The 26,103-nt window shown below is 43.8% G+C and overlaps 1 protein-coding gene and 1 pseudogene across 1 annotated transcript in view; both read left to right on the top strand.

The window, feature by feature from the left end:
* si:dkey-22o22.2 (neural-cadherin) overlaps nucleotides 1-1,306 on the top strand; it is a 94,522-nt gene extending 93,216 nt beyond the window's left edge. The window contains exons 40-41 of the mRNA XM_033980683.1: nucleotides 1,057-1,063; nucleotides 1,128-1,306. Coding sequence (XP_033836574.1) covers nucleotides 1,057-1,063; nucleotides 1,128-1,306 — 186 coding nt within the window. The remainder of the gene's footprint in view (nucleotides 1-1,056; nucleotides 1,064-1,127) is intronic.
* Nucleotides 1,307-4,535: 3,229 nt separating this feature from the next.
* Nucleotides 4,536-18,942, top strand: LOC117383499 (phosphatidylinositol glycan anchor biosynthesis class U protein-like; annotated as a pseudogene).
* Nucleotides 18,943-26,103: the final 7,161 nt, after the last annotated feature.

Here is a 26,103-nt window from a genome sequence, read left to right as displayed (position 1 = left end):
TTGAGTTAAAGTTGTGTTCCTCTTTTCTCTGTGAGTGAGTCTAAAGTGACTCCAGTTTTATGTTTTAACAATATGAAATGATTTGAACATTTGTGTTTCATATCATTTAGATGCAGCTCTGTGTTATAGACTCAGGAGGTCGATGCCATTTTTTCCACATAAACGTTCTCTCATTTTACCAACCAAAGTAAAAGAGTGTGGGCTCAGAGGCCAGAGCTCAGTCTCTCTGGAGAATAAATATCTCGAATCTGTTTCTTTATTAGTTTAAGCCTCACCTCACCAACCAAGGCATCCAAAATGTAAATTCACAAATGTTGAACCTGATCATTTGTATTTGTGACTAAAGCCACGACCTCACTGTGACAACACAAACCTGTGTTTGAAAGGTATTAAAGTGTTTGTATTGAAGCTCCTACATTACACAACACTGACTCTTGTGAGATTTAAGTCATGTTCTAATGTTCTTACCTCCTCAAAAACAGACCTGGAGTTGTGTTTTGTTTCATTCACATGTTTGAGTAACACTTTATTAGTCTGTAACATCTCCAAAGCTCAAAATGCTGTGTTCCACCTCGTGAAAATGAATGAAATGAAATAAAATGGGCTGCTTGCTCATGTGATGTGCAGCAGTTTGTGTATTACAGCTTATAACTCGAGAGACACAAACACTATAGGGCAGATTTAACAGTGAATTAAGCTCACACATCACTTAAATGTTTTATTTTGGAATAACTCATATACTTATTTTCATTTGCATTCAATGATAATTTGAGATTTATAAGTGTTGATCAGCAGAGGGAGCATTTTCACACAAAACAGCATTATTTGCATATAAATATACGAGGCTTTCTCTTAAATTGCAACCAATGAAATTAATAAATATAGTAAAAAGTAACGGGCCAAAATTGAGCCTTGGGTTTAAATCCAATTTTCTAACTTGAGCCCCATCTGCTACTACTTCCTGGGTTGTGTGAAAGATCATTTTGGAACCAATCACATTGTCAAATCCAATCTGCTTATACTGACAATGAGACACACCTGTATGTGTCTCTGCAGGAATGCAGTACCTTCAAACTTAAGAGCACAGACTTTACTGCAGTTCCTTTAATAACCCTGTCCCTCCACAGACATGGGCCTGCTCCCGTCCCTGCGCCCGTCCCTGCTCCCGTCCCTGCTCCCGTCCCTGCTCCCGTCCCTGCTCCCGTCCCTGCTCCCGTCCCTGCTCCCATCGGTTGTTCTCCTGCCGGCTCTGCTCCTGTCAGTGGCTCCACGTTGCTCCATTGGGAACTTAAATAAAAAGTCATGAACATCATGAACAACCTCTTCATAGACATGAACTGGAGCCGCTGTAAAGCCTGTAACAGTATTATTCTGGGTTACCCCGGTTACCCCACAGACCTGAACGCGGTGCTGGACGTGTGCCAAGGGGAAGGGTGGAACCGTGGGGGGGATCCTAGTCCAGAACCACAGGAATTTCTCTGTTTACATCTGTGTTTGCACCAACCAAGAATCTGCATCTCCCCCAAACTGCCACTACAGCCCACAGTTCAAATACGGCCCCATCACCTTCGCCTGTCGGGAGGGATACCCCGTGCACTTTGACGACTGCTGACACTACAGCCACAGAGCGGTTAAGGAGGGCTCCCTCTCTGCATTGGACCCATGCAGCACCTCTGGGTTAGGGAACAGTGGGACCCAGCTCCAGATCTGGGTCTAGTCTTGGTCAAGACGGCCTGTGCATGTTTCAGGGTTTGGTTATTCTACATAGAAACTAATAAGATGAGATAATAATCATGATGTTGTAACTTGTGTCTTTAATGACAAAAAATAAAGGACTTTACAGCATGTTCTGGTTTTACTTACAGTTAGAGCAAAGTGAGTGAAACAGACACCTGAAACTGTACACTTTACTGCCAGGCCTGGGTCTACAGGGGGCAAAAGGGCTTAAAGATGGCAAACAGTTATATTAGAAAAAATACTATATGAAAATAAAAACAATATAAAGAGAAACTGGGACATACTAAATACTGTAATTAAACAGGGATCAGCTAAAGCTCTGTGTCCCAGTTACTCTGATGATGTAAATGAGGATAATCACAACTTGAAGAATATAGTTTTAATTTTTTTTTTTTATAAATATAGGTCCAGAGTTGTCTGCTGAAATCACATCCATCCATCCATCCATTTTCTTCCGCTTATCCGGAGCCGGGTCACGGGGGCAGCAGTCTAAGCAGGGACTCCCAGACTTCCCTCACCCCGGACACGTCCTCCAGCTCCTCCGGTGGGATCCCAAGGCGTTCCCAGGCCAGCCGAGAGACATAGTCCCTCCAGCGTGTCCTGGGTCTTCCCTGGGGCCTCCTTCCCAGTGGGACATGCCCAGAACACCTCCCTAGGGAGGTGTCCACGAGGCATCCTGAGCAGATGCCCGAGCCACCTCAACTGGTTCCTCTCGACGTGTAGGAGCAGCGGCTCTACTCCGAGCTCCTCCCGTGTGACTGAGCTCCTCACCCTATCCCTAAGGGAGCGCCCGGCCACCCTGCGGAGGAAACCCATTTCAGCCGCTTGTATCTGTGACCTTGTCCTTTCGGTCATTACCCAGAGCTCATGACCATAGGTGAGGGTAGGAACGTAGATTGACCGGTAAATTGAGAGTGTTGCCTTTGGACTCAGCTCCTTCTTTACCACAACGGACCGACTGCATCACTGCAAACACTGCACCGATCCGCCTGTTAATCTCACGCTCCATCCTTCCCTCACTCGTGAACAAGACCCCGAGATACTTGAACTCCTCCACTTGGGGCAGAGACTCACCACCCACCCGGAGAGGGCAAACCACCTTTTTCCGGTCGAGAACCATGACCTCAGATTTGGAGGAGCTGATTCTCATCCCAGCCGCTTCACACTCGGCTGCAAACCGCCCCAGTGCCTGCAGGTCCTGGCTCGATGAAGCCATCAGGACAACATCATCTGCAAACAGCAGAGATGAAATCCTGTGGTTCCCAAACCAGACCCCCTCCGGCCCCTGGCTGCGCCTAGAAATTCTGTCCATAAATATAATGAACAGAACCGATGACAAAGGGCAGCCCTGGCGGAGGCCAACATGCACTGGGAACAGGTCTGACTTACTGCCGGCAATGCGAACACAGCTCCTGCTCCGGTCATACAGGGACCGGACAGCCCTTAGCAAAGAGCCCCGGACCCCATACTCCCAGAGCACCCCCCAAAGGACACCATGAGGGACACGGTTGAATGCCTTCTCCAGATCCACAAAACACATGTGGGCTGGTTGGGCAAACTCCCATGAACCCTCAAGGACCCGATGGAGAGTATAGAGCTGGTCCAGTGTTCCACGACCAGGACGAAAACCACCCTGCTCCTCTTGAATCCGAGGTTCGACTATCAGTCGGATTCTCCTCTCCAGTACCCTGGAGTAGACCTTACTGGGAAGGCTGAGGAGTGTGATTCCCCTGTAATTGGAACACACCCTCCGGTCCCCCTTCTTATACAGAGGGACCACCACCCCGGTCTGCCATTCCACAGGTACTCTCCCCGACCACCACGCGATGTTGCAGAGACGTGTCAGCCAAGACAGCCCCACAACATCCAGAGACTTAAGGTACTCAGGACGGATCTCGTCCACCCCCGGAGCCTTGCCACCAAGGAGCTTGCCAACCACCTCAGTGACTTCAGCCAGGGTGATGGACGAGTCCACCTCTGGGTCCCCAGTTTCTGCTTCCTCCTCGGAAGACGTGATAGTGGGATTGAGGAGATCCTCAAAGTATTCCTTCCACCGCTCGACAACATCCCCAGTCGAGGTCAGCAGCTCTCCACCCGCACTGTAAACAGTGTTGGTGAAGCGCTGCTTCTCCTGAGGCGTCGGACGGTTTGCCAGAATCTCTTTGAGGCCGTCCGATAGTCCTCCTCCATGGCCTCCCCGAACTCCTCCCAACCCCGAGTTTTTGCCTCTGTGACTGCCTGAGCCGCGGCACGCTTGGCCCGCCAGTACTCATCAGCTGGATCAATAGGACTCCTTAAGCTTGACGGCATCTCTTACTTCCGGTGTCCACCACCGGGTTCGGGGATTGCCGCCGCGACAAGCACTGCAGACCTTACGACCACAGCTACGAGCAGCCGCATCGACAATAGAGGTGGAGAACATGGCCCACTCAGAGTCCATGTCCCCAGCCTCCCCCGGGATCAGGGAGACGTTCTCCCGGAGGTGGGAGTTGAAGACCCCTCTGACAGAGGGCTCCGCCAGACGTTCCCAGCAGCCCCTCACGATGCGCTTGGGCCTCCCAGGTCTGTCCGGCTTCCTCCTCCGCCAGCGGATCCAACTCACCACCAGGTGGTGATCAGTTGACAGCTCAGCCCCTCTCTTCACCCGAGTGTCCAAGACACGCGGTCGGAGGTCAGATGACACAACAACAAAGTCGATCATCGACCTCTGACCTAGAGTGTCCTGGTGCCACGTGCACCGATGGACACCCTTGTGCTCGAACATGGTGTTTGTTATGGACGAACTGTGACTAGCTGTCATGACGCCCGTTTGTCCCTGTCCTCCCGTGCTCTCTACCCCTAACCGACCTGTCTGCCCGGAGCTGGGCGGAGTTCGAGACTTCTCCGCACGCACCTGGAGCGCATCTGCGTAATCACCGCCACCTGCTGCTGAGTACTTGAGGGCTCGGCAGACTACACTCGGCGCCAGACCGTCCGCGTGTAAACGTGAATGTTCCAGCACAGTTTTGTATTTTGTTACCTGCCTGCTCAGCTCTCATTCTGGATTTTGCCTCCCTTTCCAGACTCCTGCCTTCGCCCGCTTCTGCACCTGCCTCTACGCTCTGACTCCTGCCTCCGTCCGCTCCTGCACCCGCCTCTACGCTCCGGTACCGCAATGAGCAAGCCCACACCAGCTCGCCGCCGCTCCCCGCGGGCAACGCCAGAGAAATGGAGAGTCCATCCCCTCTCAAGAAGTTGGGTTCCAGAGCCCAAGCTGAGGTGAGGCCAACTATATCTAGCCGGTAACGCTCAACCTCCCGCACAAGCTCAGGCTCCTTCTCCCCCAGCGAGGTGACATTCCCTGTCCCCAGAGCTAGTCTCCATGTCCGGAGATCCGGTCGTTGAGGTCCCCGCCTTCGACTGCCGCCCAGATCTCTCTGCACCCGCCCCTCATGGCTCCTCCCGCAGGTGGTGGGTCCACGGGAGGACGGCCCCACGTCTTTCCTTCGGGCTGGGCCCGGGCTCCGTGGGGAAAGGCCTGGCCACCAGGCGCTCGCTGTCGAGCACCCACCCCAGGCCTGGCTCTAGGGTGGGGCCCCGGTAACGCCAGTCTGGGCGACGTAACTGGCCTCGTTGTTTCTCTCTTCATGTGGGGCTTCTGCACTGCTCTTAGTCAGACCCGTCTCCCAGGACCTGTTTGCCATGGGTGACCCTACCAGAGGCATGAAACCCCCGACAACATAGCTCCCAGGATCATTCGGGTGCTCAAACCCCTCCACCACGTTAAGGTGGCGGTTCGGGGAGGGGCTGAAATCACAGACCAACCCAAAATCCAGCGTAGAGAAACAATAATGAGGAACCCTTATTCCTTTTTTTTCTCTCAGCAACCAACAAACATTATGTCAAATATGTTGTTCAGAAATGTAAAAATAAATTCTCCACAGACTCATGATATCGACATGTTATTAGTCAAAAATGTCATAGATAACAGTGTAAAACGTCTAACCCATATATGTCATTTATCTCTACAGTCCAGTTGTTTCCCAAACAAAATGAAAATTGCAAAAAAATAAATAAAATAAAATTGCAAAAGTGACACCACTATTCAAAACTGGAAATAAACACTGTTTCACAAATTATAGACCAATTTCACTGTTGCCTCAGTTCTCCAAAATTCTAGGAAAAATATTCATATCTCGGCTAGAAAAGTTTGTTGACAAACATCAAATAATAAGTGACAGTCAATACAGCTTCAGAGCAAAAAGAACCATATGTCACGTATTGTGTTGAAATGTGGGGAAACAATTACCAATGCTCAATTAACCCATTATTCTTATTGTAAAAACGAGCAGTGCAGATCATTCACAAGGTTGGTTTTCTAGATCACACTCAGTCTTTTCATCCTGTCCTATTAAAATTTCCCGATTTTGTAAAATATTATACTGTAATTATATTATTCAAAGTCTTCAATAAGTTATTACCAAGTAACGTGCAAAAGTGTTTTTTCTCTTAAAGAGAGAACTTGGAAATTTTATTCTACCTCATGTGTGAACCACTCGGAAACTTGTTTTTGTGTGACTGTGTGAGGTTTTATATAAAGACATGGTCTGGTCTGTATACAGAGAGATGAGTTTAAATATAAAGTCATCCTGCACTTTCAGTGTTGGTTCCACCTTATGCTTATTGTTTCCTTATAATCGTTGGTCTGTTTTTCTTTCTGTTACAATTTGGAAATGCCTCATGTTCCTCACAGTAATACTGCACATCTAAATTATTGTCAGTGACCTTTTGCTGCACTTGAATTGAATTTGAATGTGTCTATGTGTATGTGCATGTATGTGCATGTATATGCATGTATATGTGCATGTATATGTATATAGAATATGCATGTATATGTGTATATATAGGGTACATATGTATGTGTGTGGGGGTGAGATTTAACAAGTTTTCTTCTATATAAGGATTAATTTGTGAAATGTGCTTTAAGTGTACCCAATATGTGTGCTCGAAATAAATAAATCAAATGAAAAAAGATGGACAAAAGGGTTTACAGGGAGGCAAAAGGGTCTACAGAGGGGCAAGATAATCTACATACTGCTACTTAATGGAAGCATATGTTTGCACCCTTTTGAAACTCAAATGCATTAGTGTGTTCAGGCTTTCACAGTTATCATCTGAGGCATTTTTATGGGTTTTAATAATAGTTAGGAATACGTCACACTTTTGGGTAACTCATTTTGGTCCCTGAGATGTGACTCTCTTTCCTGACAGAGTATCAACAGTAAACCAGTCCCTTAACTGGACACTTTCTAAAGGCCCATGTGACAGGTCAGCTCTGGTGTGAATAAGTCAAAAGTAACTCCTCAGGATAACCTTTTCACTAACTACAGCTTCCATTCACTGGGTTCAGACTCTTGTCCCAGTGAGACGAGTACACTAAAAGTACCTCTCTAAATCTAGGCTAATTGAATATCGAAAAAAACTATGTCTGTGTTATTGGAGTTGCACCTAATGCTGCCATACCAAATACAAAACATGAAACAGAGCTGTACCACTGTGGATCCACGGTCGATATGGTGCCGAGTGTCAAGTCCCTGGTCCCTTTGTCCTCTCCGGGTGCAGCTTGATTGGCGATTAGTTGCAGGTGTACATGGGAGGAGCCCGAATTTCCGCCCAGCTCCAGGCCCTGACACAGAAGGGAGGGGGAAAACAGCACAAAACACAAGGCAGACTGGAATCTTGACAGTGTGTGTGCTGTGTAATATTATATACTTTTTGTGTTTCATTTGTGTTCCTCATTGTCATTTTGTTTGTGAGTTGTTCTTTTTCCAGGGGACTGCAGATGTAAATGAGCCCACGGGCAACACTGGCACAATGCAGCAAACGGCAGCACGTATGTTCTAATCGTGCGTGGTCGCTTTTTAAATACATAAATAATACTAATAACAACGGTACATCTTGTCTGAACTTTTGCACTTTCTAGGTGAGATGTGGAATGAAACCACAGTCTCTCACAGTCGGGTTAGGTGCAGAACAGTCAGAGGTCAGTGTGGTTTCAAGATGACTGATCGATTAGAGCCACAGCTCGACCAAGTGTATTTAGCCTTACATGACCTATGAGTACGCATCAGGCTGCTGTATAATCTCTATGTAAACAGGTTATTTCTAGCACTTACATGAGGCTTAACAATACTGCATGCAGGACTTCTCACACATAGACTACATATATGATTACACATAGGATAAATGAGCATTCAACACTAGAATATGCAGATAGACTTGATGTTCGTTGCAAAAATGAACAGATTCTAGCAGCACCCAGAGCGCCACCAGCAGGCCGCCTTCACCCACGGCTTTAGTTCAGAGTTCTGCATCCGTAAATAATAACGAAACACAGCAGCTGATTTTTCCATTCAGCGGCTAAATGCTAACACCAAAGCCCACTCTAGTTTCTAGTATTTGACCAAAACATCTATTTAAGTCTATGAGAATTCAACGATTGTGTTCATAAAGAGCATTAAACCCAGTTCCATGACTTTCTTAATGCTCTTTTACTGCATTTTTGAAGCCTGTAAAATAGTACATCATTTCATTTTCCACTTTTTTCCCCCAGTTTTGCCCCATTGACTTCCATTATGAGGTAATGGACATAAGGACTAAAAGGAGTAAAAAAACTAAAATTTACTCCAGCCAAAACTGAAACATTCCTAAACCCAAAGCTGTGACTGATGCCCAAAACTCTAATACAAGGTCAAAAGTACTTCAGAATATACTCGTGTTTTATATGGAAAATGGACTTTGTTTTTTTTTTATTGACCATCAAAATGTTAAAATCTTGGGCTTTTTTCAAATTATTTTTAGACAGAATTGAAGTGGATTAATTGATTTAGAAAAAAATAAATAAATAAATATCATGTACTATTTTTACAGCTGTCAAAAAGAATGTTGGCTTCAGGTTACATGTTTTCATTTTGTCTTGGAGTGAATGCAACATAAAAGTTGGTTTATAGCCCAGCGTCAGGGTCTGTTCAGCTGTCGTCCTCACGTAGGCCTGAAAAAAAAAGCTATTCAAACAATTTCATTTGCATTTATTTACTCAGGCAATAAACACTCCCATTAGGCTCATGTGTGACAGGCCTGTGGAGCTCCTCAGAGCTGTTTTGTTTAGGGAAACATCTGAATGAGCATTTGGTAAAGGTAAATACTTGGTTCCCAAAAGTAACATACACCACAATGCTCGTATAATGTACAGTGGATTGTGTGACCTGATCCCACTGCACTCATCCCCTCATCAGCACAATACAAGGAAAAAGTGTCTAATAAAAGGAAAAGGAAATTTAGGAATTGAAAATGTACCCGCTTTAGTGTCTGCTACAGAGGTCCACAAATATGGAATGAATTAAACATTGATATTAAACAATGTGCCTCATTACCCATATTTAAAAGAAATGTAAAATATGAACTACTGTAAAATGATAGAGCCTGATGTACTGAGTGAGGCTCAGGTTCTCCTGTTGCATTGGGCTTTCTCTTTGCTCATAAATTGTTTTGTATGTATGTATGTGCATGCATACACATACATACATACATACATGCATGTATGTGCATGTATGCATGTAAGTGCATGCATGTATATATGTATGTATGCATGTGTATATGTGTGTATGTGTGTGTGTATGTATGTGTGTATATGTATGTATGTGTGCGTTTATATGTGTGTGTATATGTATGTATGTGTCTATATGTATGTGTGTATATGTATGTATGTATGTATATGTACCTATATGTATGTATGTGTGTATGTATATGTGTGTATGTATGTGTGTGTGTATATATGTATGTATATGTATGTATGTGTGTATGTATGCATGTGTGTATGTGTGCGTATGTATGTGTGTGTATGTATGTATGTGTGTATATGTATGTATGTGTCTGTATGTATACATCTATATGTGTGTATGTGTGTGTGTTGGTGTGTGTATGTGTGTGTGTGTATGTATGTATGTATGTATATGTGTGTATATGTATGTATAAGTGTGTATATGTATGTATGTATGTAGGGGTGTGTTGGTGTGTGTATGTATGTATGTGTGTATGTGTGTGTATGCATGTAAGTATGTATGTATGTATGTATGTATGTATGTATGTGTGTGTATATGTATATATATGTGTATATGTATGTATGTATGTGTGTATATGTATGTATGTGTATATGTATGTATGTATGTGTGTAGGGGTGTGTGTGTGTGTGTGTGTGTGTATGTGGGTGTGTGTGGGGGTGTGTGTGTGTCAATTTTAGAGCCTGGGGTCGTCCACCACCCCCCCTTACCTCTCTCTCTTACCCATTGTGTGTGTGTGTGTGGGGGGGGGGGTGTGTGTGTGTCAATTTTAGAGGCTGGGGTCGTCCACCCCTCCCACCACCCCCCTTACCTCTCTCTCTCTTACCCATTTTGTGTGTGTGTGTGTATGTGTGTGTGTGGAGGGGGGTGGGTGTGTGTGTCAATTTTAGAGGCTGGGGTTGTCCACCCCCCCCACATACACACACGTCCTCTCTCTCTCTCTCTCTCTCTCTCTCTCTCTCTCTCTCTCCCTCTCTTACCCATTGTATGTGTATGTGTGTGTGTGTGTGTCAATTTTAGAGGCTGGGGTCTTCCAACCCCCCACCCACCCACAACTAGTCTCCTTCCGATAGCAGGGGGGGGTCTACATGACCCCCCTCTGGGGAGTCCCCTTGTGAGAGTTGCACAAGGGACGCACAAGGGTTAAGACAGCTCTAAGCTAGTAATACTCTATTCAGATACTTTAATAGATCCACAGTGGCGGCACACTCCCTCAGTCAACTTCTATACACGTGCATTAAAACTACTTAAGCTACATTCACACTGCAGGACATATCTGTTTTTTTTTTCTCATATGTGATCTGTATTTGATTTTTTTAATGTCAGTGTAAACAGCTCAAATCTTTTTTTTTTTTTTTTTTCAAATCTGACCCAGACTGCATTTATATTCAATTCAATTCAAGTTTATTTATATAGCACATTTAAAAACAACCTCAGCTGACCAAAGTGCTTCACATAAAACAACTAAACACATAAAACACAATGAGGAATAATTACATTATACAAAAGAGCATAAAATACAATAACAGTGCAAGCACCAACACATTCTATCTACACAATATTAAAAGCCAGAGAGAAAAGATAAGTTTTGAGCCGAGACTTAAACTGAGTAACAGACTCAGATGATCGGACAGACAAAGGGAGACTGTTCCACAATTTGGGCGCTGCCACAGAAAAGGCCCTGTCACCCCTAGTTTTGAGCCGAGCTTTAGGCACAGTAAGTAGAAGCTGGTCAGCTGACCTCAGAGCTCTGGCAGGAGTATAAGGCTGCAGCAGCTCCCTAAGATAGGCTGGGCCCATAAAGTTAAGACATTTAAAAATAATCAATAACACTTTGAATTTTACCCGAAAAGCAATAGGGAGCCAATGTAAAGTGCACAGAACAGGCGTAATGTGCTCCCGTCTCTTTGTTTTAGTCAGAAGCCGAGCTGCAGCATTCTGAACAGTCTGCAGACGCTGTATAGAGCCCTGGTCCAGACCTACATACAAAGAGTTGCAATAATCCAGGCGTGATGTGATAAAAGCATGTATGGCTTTTTCAAAATCAGCCAGAGGCAAGTAGGGCTTAAGTTTAGCCAGAGTCCGGAGCTGAAAAAAGCTAGTTCTTATAACCGAGCTGATATGTTTGTCGAGTTTGAACATGGAGTCCACGATCACTCCTAGATTCCTCACTGAAGGACGACAGAAGGAGGACAGTGACCCAATCACACTGTCATGTCCAGCGAGTAGCTCGGTTTGACCAAAAACCACAATCTCAGTTTTACTTTGGTTTAAGTTTATGTGTCATAAATCCAGTATGTATTTCATATGACTGCAGTCCGAATGCTCATGCGACATACACATCATAAATAAATGTTTCCAATCACGTATGTAGGCAAATGTTCTCCTGCTCATCCGAAATTTATTAAAAAATCTGTCTCATATCACAAAATCTTTAGCTTCTTCCTTCTTTGTGAAATCACTTGAAAGAACTTGAAATAGTCACAAATGCACCAGGCTTAAGTCGAATAGAGGCCATTTTTACTTCCGCAAACACAACGTGCTGCATGTGATGTTGTGTTCTGGTGTCTGCATGTGGGTCACTTCGAGGTTACATATCAGTCTCATTTTTGTTGTAATGTGAACAACTACATAAAAAAAAATCAAATACAAACAAGAAATATGAATTGGGCCAAGCAAGAAGAGACTCAAGTTAATACTTTGTGTTCATCAAATATATCTTTTTCAAAACAATAAAACGTAACATGGGAGTCTAAATATGTCATGTGTTATGTTATGTGCTACTACAAAGAAAGAGTACCCACGGTAAATATTGACTCCCAAAAGTCGATATAACGAATATTGTGACAGGTCTAATTATGTATTATAATGCACTGTTATGATTACAACGTTTAGTACACTATTTATATTCACTACTGTCACTTCATCTTTTCACAGTCAAAAATGAGCCACTGGCGAAACCAGGTACAGGTAAAGTGCAGCAGAAAATCATATGCTGTAGTGCTGATACTGAAATTTAAAAATCTATTTTGATACTAAGGAATAGATTTGATACTCAATGCTGAGCAAAAGACATCATCTGGGCTGCTCTTTGCGCACAGGTGTCTGGGTCCTTTTCATGAGTTGGTGTCCTCTGCTGTGGTCCCTAGGCAGTGTGGGATGATAGTGGCACAGAGAAGGAGGGAATTAGGCGAAATATAACTTTTTAGGGGGTGGAATGAGTGTTGAATTTAGGTCTTCCTCATTTGAAGGAAAAAAAGAGATAGCCTACATTTTAATAGCATAGTTTTTAAGTCCATAAATCATTCCTAGACTTGGTCAAAAGGCCAATAACAATACAAATAATGTGCCCTATTATTTTCAGGGCTTTTAACCATATTATAGTTGTTTATCATTGACACTCTCAAACGAGTATTTAGCATGAGTCATGCATGCTTGAGTCATTTTTATACCCTTGTATTCAAGATGTCATTGCTCCAATCTGGTACACAGCCATTGCCCTGCGTTTACTTTGTTATAAAATTGTATTTTCTTAATCGATAGGTGTAGGATTCCGCAGCGTCACATAGTAACTTTTTTGTTGTGATGACGTTTATGGCGATATCTGGCCCCAGGTTTCTAACATGGAAGACAGCGGACTTGTTTCTTTTATTAAATTATTTTAGATCAGTATTGCGATTTAAAATGTCCAAATTATGACAATGATACAGCAAATATATCTACTGTTAGAAAATATAATCTCATCACCTCAGTAGAACAGCTATCAAAACGATGTTAAGTGACAGTTTGTGAAGAAACCTTTATAGTTGCTACTGCATTGCTTCCTTTCGTTTAAAGTCTTTTCAACACATGATATTTCCGAGCCAAACACATTAACTTACATTCTCATTAATGTGGTAATGTTTTATTACTAATAGAAAGATATCCTCTCTTTAGTTGAAAAAGCAAAGATTTGAGCTGGAGGCAGACTGTTATCCCATGGACTGTCTAGAGCTGGTCCGGAGCCCCACGCAAATGTATTATATCCCTCTCAAGGTCGCCATGGTGTAAGTAGAGTCTTAATGAATCACCACAATCTTTCTATCATTATTAAAAAAGAAAATATTTCCTGATTTCTTTGTCATTGTCTGTTTGCAGTTACATGTTGAACCCTTTCACCATTTTGTCCTGTGTTGCCAAATCCACATGTGGACTCAACAATGCCGTCCTGGGCCTTTTCTTCCTCTGCACTATTAAAAGTACCGGTATGTGCTCATCTTATACACAAATATTTAAATTAAACACTCCCAGTCTAATTCAAAATGAAATTCTTTTTGTTGAACAGAAAATACCATGTTGAGTGCCATATTTCTGGCCCTGGCCACGTATCAGTCCATCTACCCCATCACTCTCTGTGCTCCAGCCATGCTCTACATAATGCAGGTAGGCTCCTCTATGTTTTATAAGCACAAAATGTATTAACTATATGATAATATTATATTATAATTATAAGGACTAATATTGAACCAATTTGTTCAGCAATGGTTAATTTATTGTAAATTATTAAATTATTTAACACAATTATTGCATGTATATGTTTATTGCCATTGTGTCTTTGGGCAAGACTCTTATCTGCCCTGCTTTGATAAGCTAGTGTAGCAATGTAATATAATGTGTCATTATCAGGATATTGGGGATTTTTTTTTTTTTCACTTGTTGGAAAAAGCCCCTGACTTGGGACTTGCTTTAGATTTTAACATATTGATATAGATATTGCAAGAAAAAAACATATCAGCTAAGAAAATAAATATCAGATAAACTCCAAAATGTGCTAAACTAATGGAGCTCAACAAGTCTGTGCCATTTCTGGAAGTAAATTTTCCTTTCATTTTTCAAGGTGAATTTTGGAAAAAAATTCAAATATTAAGAGTTCAAAGTCATCGCGAAGGCTAACCAGCTACGTGGTAACTAATATCCATAATGCGGTAGTTTTACCTTCAAAAAGCACATTTAAAACACAAGATTCTGCGAAATGCTTTAATAACTTTGCAGTTTATAAAATTTCAGAAACAGATTTTAAATAAAGTGACAGTTCTTGTGGCCATTAGTCACCACAGAGCTGAGTATCCCTGAGCAAGCTTTCAAACTTCTAATATATATATATTTTTTTTTAGTCTATGGAAAAAATGAATGGGAAATTCATTTCTGGAACCAGGGGATGGGTGGTCACGGTTGAGCTCTATGTGATATAAAATTTATAACAAAAGTGCAGAAATAGCACTTTATACCATTACTTGAAATATTAAATTGCAAGTGCGTTCTTTGTCCTGCGTTTTAAATGTTTTCTTTTAATAAAATATGATATACTTGATATTCTAATTTTGCCCATCTCTAAATCAACAATTGCTATTTAATCAATTTTTCACACTAACATTTGAGATTGACCTCCCTAATCATCTGGAACTCCATCCTGTCCCTCCCCAGCGGCTGTACATTCCAGTGAACTACCGCTGGGCCAGTTTTTGGTGGTTCATGGTTCAGTACCTCTCATTTACCTGGGCAGTCTGTTCGTTATCATCTGCCTCTCCTTCTTTCTGCTGGGCTCCTGGGACTACATACCATCTGTCTATGGATTCATGTAAGTTTACTGAGTTTTTTCTACATGATTTTTGTTACATTCAATTCCACACATTTTGAATGTTTTTAGTATCAAATTGACTCAGCAAGAAGACTATATAGAGAATTATGCTGCATTGCTTTCTAAATGTTTACAGAAAACAGTAGGAAACACTGATACCTGAGCAGTTCACTGGAAGATCATGTCCTGATTTATGTCATGAATAAAAACATATGGCAATGAACAGCTATTATTTTGTTCTCTGTTTAGTTCTTTGAAAGTCAATATTTTCCAAATATGTGCTACTTGATGTAAAAAATATAAGAATTGCACTCAGATAAGGCCATTATTTGATTTTATTCTTGCATTCATTTCTTCTCTCTCCTCCACAGTTTGTCTGTTCCAGACCTGACTCCAAACATCGGCCTCTTCTGGTATTTTTTCACTGAGATGTTCGAACACTTCAGGCTGTTCTTCAACTGTGATTTTCAAATCAATGTCTTCTTCTACACCATTCCTCTCTCAAATCAAACTCAAGTAAGTCATGTACTTCACCCTCAACAGTATGACAACTGACAGAATCACTTCAGGACAAATGCTAATATATAAATGTCAGCAGTTTTTAAGACTTTTACTCCTACTTATTATGTATTATATAACAGTGTAACTGTACTCTTAAGTAAAAGTTGTGGTTCTTTTTCTACAAGTGGCAAAAGTTTGTCATTTGTAGAAGAACCACAAGTTCATCAGCTTAGTGAAGATAGTTTGTTGTGATTGTTGTTGTTGTTGTTGTTGTTGTTGTTGTTGTTGTTGTGATTTTGGGCGTTACAAAAATAAATGAATTGAATTGAATAGTTTGAGTGAAATGATAAGAATCTGTCTGCTGAAGGTGTGTTGATGGAGAACAACTTCATGTTGACCACCAGATGGCAGTATGCAATGGATAAAGTGTTTTGAGCTCTTTTGAGCCAATTCCTGTTTAGTGCTGGTTTAATGGTAAATGGTCACATTTTTCTATAGCGCTTTTCAAGGCACTCGAAGCACTTTACAACAAGGAACCACTCACCCATTCACACACAAGCGTACACGTGGGTTAAGTGTCTTGCCCAAGGACACAACAACAGCATTCATCTAGAATCGCACCGCCAACCTACTCAACCAATGACGTTTATGTTGAGAGCGGAATTTGAACCACCAAACTTTGGATCGGTGGATCGGTGGACAAACAATTGGTGGACAAACACTCTACCAACTGAGCTACTGTTGCCCAGCATCTCTAGTGGAAAGTGTTGTTGGAAAATGCTGGCTGAAGTGGTTAAAGTGGGTAAAGTGTCTTTCTCAAGGGAAACTTTGCAGCTATGGGATAGTTGTTCTACCATAGGATCCAATGTCTTTGTATAGATATGTCAGAATACTTGTTATACCATTGATGCTGATTATATCATAAGTATTTAATTTATCTTTGCACTTATGTTATTGTTTCAGTTTTAACATTTTCATCTTTTGCTCACAAAAAATAACATTTCTCTCTTAATATGATGCATTAATATCGTGGTCATTACGTCACTGTGACTATTTTTGGTATATTTCACAAAAAAATATATGGCAGCATTAATTAGTATTGCCATATCATATGGTAAATGGTCACATTTTTCTATAGTGCTTTTCCACCTTCAAGGCACTCAAAGCGCTTTACAACCACTCTTTACCACTCACCCATTCACACTGTACGCAGACACTGAGGGCAAGGTGGGTTAAGTGTCTTGCCCTCTGTGAGCTAGAATCACACCGCCAACCAGATCAGTGGATCTGACCGCTCAACCAGTGATGTTTATGTCGAGAGCACCAACCTTCAGATCAGTGGACAAACACTCTACCAACTGAGCTACTGTCGTTGTAATCACGAGTGATTATGATTTCTTATTACTGTTTTATAGTTTTTACTCACTGTTGTATTGGCTAATTTGAAATCTGTTTGTTTTTATCAGGGAGCACCCAGTGTTCCTGATGTTCATGCAGTTGGCCGTGATGTCCATCTTTAAATCTTACCCCACAGTGGGAGGCATAGCTCTGTACCTGTCCCTCCTCCCACTCTGGAGCCACCTACACAGATGTGAGGGCTTAAAATAACTCGCTGTTTATTCATTAATCACACACGTTCACCTTTAGATGGAGGCGGTTGTAGGGAGTTCTGGAAAGACAAAATATTAAAGTAAAATAATAGAGATCCTAAGCTCATTACTGTGTTAAAGAGGGGGAATTATGTAGTATATATATATATATATATATATATATATATATATATATATATATATATATATATATATATATATATATATATATATATATATATATATATATATATATATAGCTTTTAACTATGTAATAATATTGATAATATTGTTCCCTCATCAAAAGCACATATCTTAAGAAGCTTTTCAGTAATTTACCAATCTCTTCTGAGCCTCCTAATGAAACTTCTTTACAGTTAGCTGTGAGATTCCATTAGGCCAAAAGTCTACATCATCCACGCATGATAGAATACTGTACATAACAACTTGACAAACCTGAAGTGATGTGCAGTAGTTTTATTAGCGGGATGCACACTGATTGTTTTATGAAAGCGCTCTAAAGAGGGACTTGGCACAGAGACCAAAAACAAAAGTGAAACAAAAGAAACCTTTTTGGTAAATACAGCATTTTCAAAACAATAAAAGGGAACATGGTGATCCAAATATGTTATGCGTTACTGGTAATACCCTGTAGAAGTAGAATACCCCCTCTAGTCAACACTACAACATTGTATTCTGCCCTCCAAATTCACATTCTACAATTTGAAACCTCCATTTAAGGGAAGCGATTTGATACTGCTAATTTATTTATTGATTATTTTGACCTGTTTTCACATTTTTCTTTTATATTGAATATTCCAAAGAGCATCAGAATAATATTTAAACTGTTTGAGATGGAAACATTGATTCTGAATTATTGTGCTTTGTAATCAAATGTACTCTGTCTCTCCTCAGTCCTGAGAAACATCTTCCTGGTCACATGTGTGCTGATCGCCTGCTCTGCTCTGTTCCCTGTGCTGTGGCATCTGTGGATCTACTCTGGCAGTGCCAACTCCAACTTTTACTACGCCATTACACTACTGTTCAATGTGGCTCAGGTGAAGCATAAGTAAATCAGAATGTAAATCACCTTTCAAGATATTGAAAGTGTACTGCATGGTAGTAAGCTGCTTCTGTAGCCACAACTGCCTTGGGCTGGACTGACAGAAGTGAGGCTGCTTAAGGCAAATACCAGTGCTCCGCTCTGAGCAGGACTTGATCCACTGTGTGTTTTTGTGGACATATATTCTGACTTCAGACCCACAGATGTTTTAGCTTATGTTTCTGTGGATTCTGAGTTTAGCGCAAATTAGAAGTAGTCAAAGTATGTTTGCATGTTTTTTTTTTGTTTTTTTGTTTTGTTTTTTTTAGCTGTCAATAATATTTGTGTTAGTATTCATTCTGTTGAGGGTGAAGTACATTCAATCCTTGGATTGTTTCAATATGATCATTTCGACCCAAGAATTGCACAGTATTCTATACACCAAAACTAATGTAAAAATGTATATATTTTTTAATTGGATTGATCAGTTTTATTTCATACACCTGGTACAGCGATTGGTGCTCTTGCCTCAGAGCAGAAGTTCTCATTCCCAGACGGTGGGTGGGGGGCATGGTCTCCCTGTCCCTGCATAGGTTTCCTCGGGGTGCCTTGGTTTCTTATCACTGAAAGCATTTACAATGTTTTAATGAGATTTTTATCTCATGGCGGTCTTTTGGCAGACATTGTGACCCCTGTATTCACTGTAATATAAAATATTGTCTATTTATATTATTCATTTTGTAGATTCTCCTGGTGTCAGACTACTTCTACGCCTTCTTACGGAGAGAGGACCACCTCACGTATGGACTTTACCTGAAGAAGAAGGATGGGTCTGAGGCCACACTCATTTTAAAATAACTCTTAAAGACCTCTTCAGTCACATTTGACCAAGCAGACCAGCCAGTGGACAGCACAGGCGAGTATTATCCTGTAAGGGAATGGCATTTCACCACACAGGACGAAATTATACCAAACTCCTGGAACGGTGTTGGTGGAAGATGCTGGTAGACTGAACGTATTAAGCCCAACAAAAATGTGGGATGTAGACTATGCCTTTTTTACTTTGACATGTTTGTAACTTCCTCTACATAAACATATATATAATGCCAGGGTTTTATTTTGAAACCTTCCTTCCTTCTTGCAAGATGTTGTTGTTGTCAGTTTATGCTGAAATAATTCCTGGAAACTAAGTTGTGTGCACAATATTTTTTTGTTTTCCACCAGTTCTTTTGAATCAACACTGGACGTTTTTACTCATAGGAATGTTGTTACGAATGTTCAAATTTCAGCAATTTATTATAGTCTCTTACATGATTTAATACATTGTTTAAAGAAGGGTATTAAGCAAAATCTACTTTATGAAGCTTTCTACCATGTTATAGCATTCCCTCATCAAAAACATGAGGTTTTAGGTGTCATCCGTGCATGTTTCATTCATTTTGTGATCTCACCTGGACACGATTTGAACCCTCCTTCCGGTTAGCAGTATGATCCCACCCAATGGTCAGGCCATGTAACCATACTCCCACACGACAATGAAACAAGACACAAAACAAGACAAACCTGATGCAATAAGCAGTAGTTTCATTAGTGGAATGCATGCAGATTGTAATGTAATTGCGCTTTAAAGGAGGAGAGACTTGGCGTGGGGAACAAAGGGACAAAGGACTGTAAAAATTATTAAACATGATATGTTGATTTTGGCTGATATAGCATTTTTACAAAACAACAAAAGGTAACATGGTGATCTAAGTAAGTTATGTTTTAGCAATGAATATACCATAGAAGTTACCTTGAAAACCGTGTGCCTTTACGTCATCAAATATAATTGTCCTGCATAATTCTAGGCCCTTTTTCTTCTTACTGCCAAACTGGAATATTATTGTAAACAAAAATGAGGAAAATACCATTTTAAAATGAGCTGCATGTGTCTTTTCAATACCCAATTTTAACATTGACCTAAAAATAATGGATTTTTCATGCTTAAAGATATACCTTTATTCGTCTTAATTATAATGTCTTTTGGTACTTGGGGAACTAATGGTTAAGATTGTATTAACATTGATTTTTGAACACATATAATATTCAACCACTTTAATTCAAAATAACAGCTCTTGTTGCAAATTTTACTATGCTATAATTACTGTACTGTTTAATTAGATTTTTTTTCTCAAATACAAATTTATGTCCCCTTGTTTTTGTGAAGGCTAATGAATGAATGAATGAATGATGATGTAATATTTATTTTGCTGCACTGTAAAGAGATTTATTTTGTGTTTGCTGTTTTGATACTGTTGCTTTAAAAAATAAATTAATAAATGTTGGGTTTATTAAAACATTTACTAATAATTATGATTAAAAAAAACATTTGTTTGCCACAGCTTTGTATTTAAATGTAAGTGCTTGTCTCCTGTGGAACATTCCTGACAAGGCAGACAAGCAGTTGGCACCAGTGGATCCAGCAGAGGAAAAGTTATATTGCAACTCTAATCCTAGTGTAGTTTTTATCAGTGAAGAATACTGCTCCATAGGCACATTCAGTGGTGCACACGTGGGTGATTCCATGGGTTACCCGAGCTAAACACATGTACATGAGCTCAGAGTGGGAGATAATTTCCCATTTGTACCTTCCTGGTTTGGGTAGCAGGGAAATAATTGCTAAAATCATACTTTTGGCAAAGTCTGGAAGCCATATAAAAAATATAAAATTGAAAGAAATGGAGACAGGACATTCTGAAAAAAACTTCCTGTCCAGGGAGCTTTAATGGCTCATTTTATTTATCTTTCACTTTCACTGTATGTATTGATTAGATAAGATGATAGATTGATTTTATTCATGTGTCAAATATTGCATTGTTGACTTGTATATTGTGTCAAGATGGAAACTGATCAGACACATGGGAATATAACTGTAGAATGAACAACTTAAGATTCAAATTGCAAATGTTTAAATGCCTTTATTTGACCAAAACGTCTCACTGCAGAAGCCAAACTGATATGCAACACTCTTGATTGCAATTCTTCACAGTATTAATCTGGGACAGCTCTCACCTAGGCCATGATAATCTATTGGTTTGCTTTAGTCTTGTACTTTCTTCCTCGTGATTGGTCCAGTGGCTCCAGGACCTTCTTGCTGTGAGGCTAGTATGTTATTCCACATTTGTACCAACTGTATTTCTGCTTTATAAATGTCTATGCATTTTTGTGAGCTGTAGCCTCTCTCCCATCTTAAGTTTATTCTGCCCCTGACTATGACCTCTGTGGGATCAAAGGTCATATGACTTTGTCCCTATCCTCCTGAATTAATACCACCCTGGTTTGTTGAGATATAATGGGTTTGAGAAGACATTAGGCTTGATCAGATTGGTGAAATGTCTTAAAGTACTACATGGGAATCTTCTCTTTTGTTGCTTTTAGAGACCATGCCTGCAATAGCAACTATTGTGGCTGCTGTTACTGTACTTATAAAATCAAACTTGTGATGAATTAATATAAAAAAAACAAAGAAAATTTAATTTTGTCAACTGGACAAAAGTTTTAGAAGACATTTTGACATTTCATCTAAGAGACTTCTTGAGTTCTGGTCCGGTTACTTATAAGACACTGCCAGTAGACTTTTTGAATAAAAAAAAAAAAAAAATCTGTGTTTTAAATGTGCTTTTTGGACTCGATCATTGTTGAGCTCCATATCTTAATTTCATTTTACAATTATCCCTCATAATAACGCGGATCACGTCACTGTTTCGCAGATTTTTGTGTGTGCAATTTTGCATGTTTTTTTTTTACAGTGTATGAACTCACATTGTGTTCTGTGTCCTGATTGACAAAGGGACTGTAGACCATCTCCTCTGTGCTGTGTCTCCTGTACTGTACAGAATGTGTTCAACTTGCCAAATTTATATAAATGTTCGTTCGCTAGCAGTGTGACTCTGTAGTGCTGTATGTTTGCAAGTTTTCTCCCCAACAAAATTAACAATGTCGATGAAACGTTCTGCACCAACAAAAGTACCTACCTAGGTTTGAACTATAAGAGTGTTTAAACAAGAGAAATGTGAGAAAATGTCTGAGAAAAGTGTAGAAAGTGTTTGGTGAGGGGTTTTACAGCCTTAAAACATATATAATTGTAAAAGAATAAAGCTGACTGCTTTGCAACCTCTGAGATAAACAAAGGACCACTGTATTTATTTCGAGCAGATTAATGAAAAAATGTATTTCAGATTAATGAACTAAAATTTAAGACCCTAAGTTATTATCTTGATATTCTTCCATTAGAACATAAATTCAATGCTTTGTTTAAGCTTCCTTTCACACATACAGTTGTAATGACTGACAGGGAGACCAAAGAGACAGAACTCAGGGAGCAGTTTAACAATGTTTATTTTATAGGTTTTAAATGTGCGAATGAAGGTAGAATGATTGCAGTAGTCCAGAAGTAGATCTTGGGCAGCGGGGTCAGAGACAAGGTGAGCAGTACTGGTTGTGGAGAGCTGGGTCCAGGGAGCGGGATCTGATGAGGAGCAAAAACATCCAACTTAGAAATGAGTGTCAAAATGCAAAAACATGAGATTGAGCCAAGCGGAGCTGTACCACTGGACACGCAGAGTGTTCGGTCCTGGCTCCCTTTGTCCTCCCCAGCAGCTTGATTGGCAGTTAGTTGCAGGTGTGCATGGGAGGAACCCAAGTCTCCGTCCAGCTCCAGGCTCTGACGCAGAAAGCAGAAGGAAAACAGCAAGAAACACAAGCCGACCAGGCAGGCTGAAGAAGAACCCAGGGAGAGCGAACCACCCCTGGGCAAACCAATCCAAGCTGATCCCCAGGCCCACACCCACAAGGAATGAACTATCTCTGGTGGGCCACTGAATGCAGGCTGGTGCCCCAGCCTTCCACCTCCACGGAGGCATCCCGATCCAGCACCAATGGAGAATGAGCCAATCCTGGCCAAGACACCCCATGCTCAGCCTGCCTGGATGGGGATGGCTCTTTCTTTCTGGGTGGGGGGCCGGGATTCTCCCCCTCCCTCTTGGGGCGGAGGGCCGGGGGTTCAGCATGGATTGTCTGGGTCAGGATTGGCTTATTCTCCATGGGTGCTGGATCGGGATGTTGCCCCTGAAGGTGGAGGGCTGGGGTGCTGGTCTGCATTCAGTGGCCCAGAGGTGGCTCATTGTTTCTGGGTGGGGGACCAAGATGTTTCTCCTACCTTGTGGGTGTGGAGCCTGTGGATCAGCTTGAATTGGTTTGGCAGGAGGTGGCTCGCTCTCCCTCGGTGCTTGATCGGCCTGCCTTGCCAGGGGTGGCTTTTTCTTTCTTAGGGAGACAGGTTTCTCCCCCTACCCCTAGGGGTGGGTGGCCTGGGGGGATTGGGGATTGTCTGAGCCGGGATTTGCTCATTCTCCATGGGTGCTGGATCGAGGCGCCCACCACTGGGGTGGGGGACCGGGGCGCCAGCCTGCCCTCGGTGCCCCGGAGGTGGCCCTTTCCTTCTGGGTGGGGGGCCGGGGGACCAGCATGTATTGTCTGGGCCAGGATTGGCTCGTTCTCCATGGGTGCTGGATCGGGATGTCGCCCCTGAAGGTGGAGGGCTGGGGCGCTGGTCTGCATTCAGTGGCCCAGGGGTGGCTCGCTCTCCCTGGGTGCTTGATCGGCCTGCCTCGCCAGGGATGACTTTTTCTTACTTGGGGGGGGGGGGGGGGGGGGGCAGGTTTATCCCCCTCCCTCTGGGGGTGGGTGGCCTGGGGGCTAGCATGCATTGTCTGGGCCGGGATTTGCTCATTCTCACTGGGTGCTGGATCGGGATGTCGCCCCTGAAGGTGGAGGTCTGGGGCGCTGGCCTGCATTCAGTGGCCCAGAGGTGGCTCATTGTTTCTGGGTGGGGGACCAAGATGTTTCTCCTACCTTGTGGGTGTGGAGCCTGTGGATCAGCTTGAATTGGTTTGGCAGGAGGTGGCTCGCTCTCCCTCGGTGCTTGATCGGCCTGCCTTGCCAGGGGTGGCTTTTTCTTTCTTAGGGAGACAGGTTTCTCCCCCTCCCCCTAGGGGTGGGTGGCCTGGGGGGATTGGGGATTGTCTGAGCCGGGATTTGCTCATTCTCCATGGGTGCTGGATCGAGGCGCCCACCACTGGGGGTGGGGGGCCGGGGCGCCAGCCTGCCTTCGGTGCCCCGGAGGTGGACCTTTCCTTCTGGGTGGGGGGCCGGGGTTCCCCCCCTCCCCCTGGGGGCGAGAGGCCGGGGGACCAGCATGTATTGTCTGGGCCAGGATTGGCTCGTTCTCCATGGGTGCTGGATCACGGCTTTCTCCCCTGGAGGTGGGGGGCTGGGGCGCCAGCCTGCCTTCAGCGGCCTGGGGATGGGCCTTGCTCAGCCTGCCTGGCCGGGGATGGCTCTTTCCTTCTGGGTGGGGGGCCGGGGTTCTCCCCCTCCCCCTAGGAGCAGAGGGCCGGGGATCCAGCATGGATTGTCTGGGCCGGGATTTGCTCATTCTCCATGGGTGCTGGATCGAGGCGGCCACCCCTGGGGGTGGGGGGCCGGGGCGCCAGCCTGCCTTCGGTGCCCCGGAGGTGGACCTTTCCTTCTGGGTGGGGTGCCTCGATCCAAACCAATTCAAGCTGATCCCCAGGCTCCACACCCACAAGGAAGGTGAAACATCTTGGTCCCCCACCCAGAAACAATGAGCCACCTCTGGGCCACTGATTGCAGGCCAGCGCCCCAGCCCTCCACCTGGGGCATCAGCCTGCATTCATTGGCCGGGGGTCCAGCAGTGGCTCATTGTTTCTGGGTGGGGGACCAAGATGTTTCCCCTTCCTTGTGGGTGTGGAGCCTGGGGATCAGCTTGAATTGGTTTGGCTGGAGGTGGCTCGCTCTCCCTCGGTGCTTGATCGGCCTGCCTTGCAAGGGGTGGATTTTCTTAGGGGGGGGCAGGTTTCTCCCCCTCCCCCCTGGGGGTGGGTGGCCTGGGGGCTAGCATGGATTGTCTGGGCTGGGATTTGCTCATTTTCCATGGGTGCTGGATCGAGGCGCCCACCACGGGGGTGGGGGGCCAGGGCGCCAGCCTGCCCTCGGTGCCCTGGAGGTGGCCCTTTCCTTCTGGGTGGGGGTCCGGGGGACCAGCATGTATTGTCTGGGTCAGGATTGGCTTGGTCTCCATGGGTACTAGATCAGGGCTTTCTCCCCTGGAGGTGGGGGGCTGGGGCGCCAGCCTTCCTTCAGCGGCCCGGGGTTGGCTCATTCTTCTTGGGTGGGGGGCTGGGATGCTCCTCCTGCGCCTGGGCTGGAGGGCCAGCATGAGGTGTCTGGGCCAGGATTGGCTCATTCTCCATTGGTGCTGGATCGGGATGCCTCCATGGAGGTGGAAGGCTGGGGCACCAGCCTGCATTCAGTGGCCCACCAGAGATAGTTCATTCCTTGTGGGTGTGGGCCTGGGAATCAGCTTGAATTGGTTTGCCCAGGGGTGGCTCGCTCTCCCTGGGTGCTTGCTCAGCCTGCCTGGCCGGGGATGGCTCTTTCTTTCTGGGTGGGGGGCCGGTGTTCTCCCCCTCCCCCTTGGGGTGGGGGCCGAGGGATCAGAGTGGATTATCTGGGCTGGGACTGGCTTGTTCTCCATGGATGCTGGATCAAGGCGGTCCCCCCTGGGGGTGGGGGGCCAGGGCGCTAGCCTGCCCTCGGGTGCCCAGGGATGGCCCTTTTCTTCTGGGTGGGGGGGCCGGGGTTCCCCCCCTCCCCCTGGGTGGGGCGCCTTGATCCAGCGCCCTTGGAGAATGAGCAAATCCCGGCCCAGACAATCCATGCTAGCCCCCAGGCCACCCACCCCCAGGGGGAGGGGAAGAAACCTGCCCCCCCTAAGAAAGAAAAAGCCACCCCTGGCGAGGCAGGCCGATCAAGCACCCAGGGAGAGCGAGCCACCTCCAGCCAAACCAATTCAAGCTGATCCCCAGGCTCCACGCCCACAAGGAAGGAGAAACATCTTGGTCCCCCACCCAGAAAGAATGGGCCACCCCTGGGCCACTGAATGCAGGCCAGCGCCCC

Source organism: Periophthalmus magnuspinnatus, chromosome 16 (genome assembly GCF_009829125.3).
Source record: "Periophthalmus magnuspinnatus isolate fPerMag1 chromosome 16, fPerMag1.2.pri, whole genome shotgun sequence".
In the NCBI taxonomy this organism is placed as follows: domain Eukaryota; kingdom Metazoa; phylum Chordata; class Actinopteri; order Gobiiformes; family Gobiidae; genus Periophthalmus; species Periophthalmus magnuspinnatus.
Note: the sequence above shows the minus strand (reverse complement) of the source record. Positions and strands in the feature narration are given on the sequence as shown.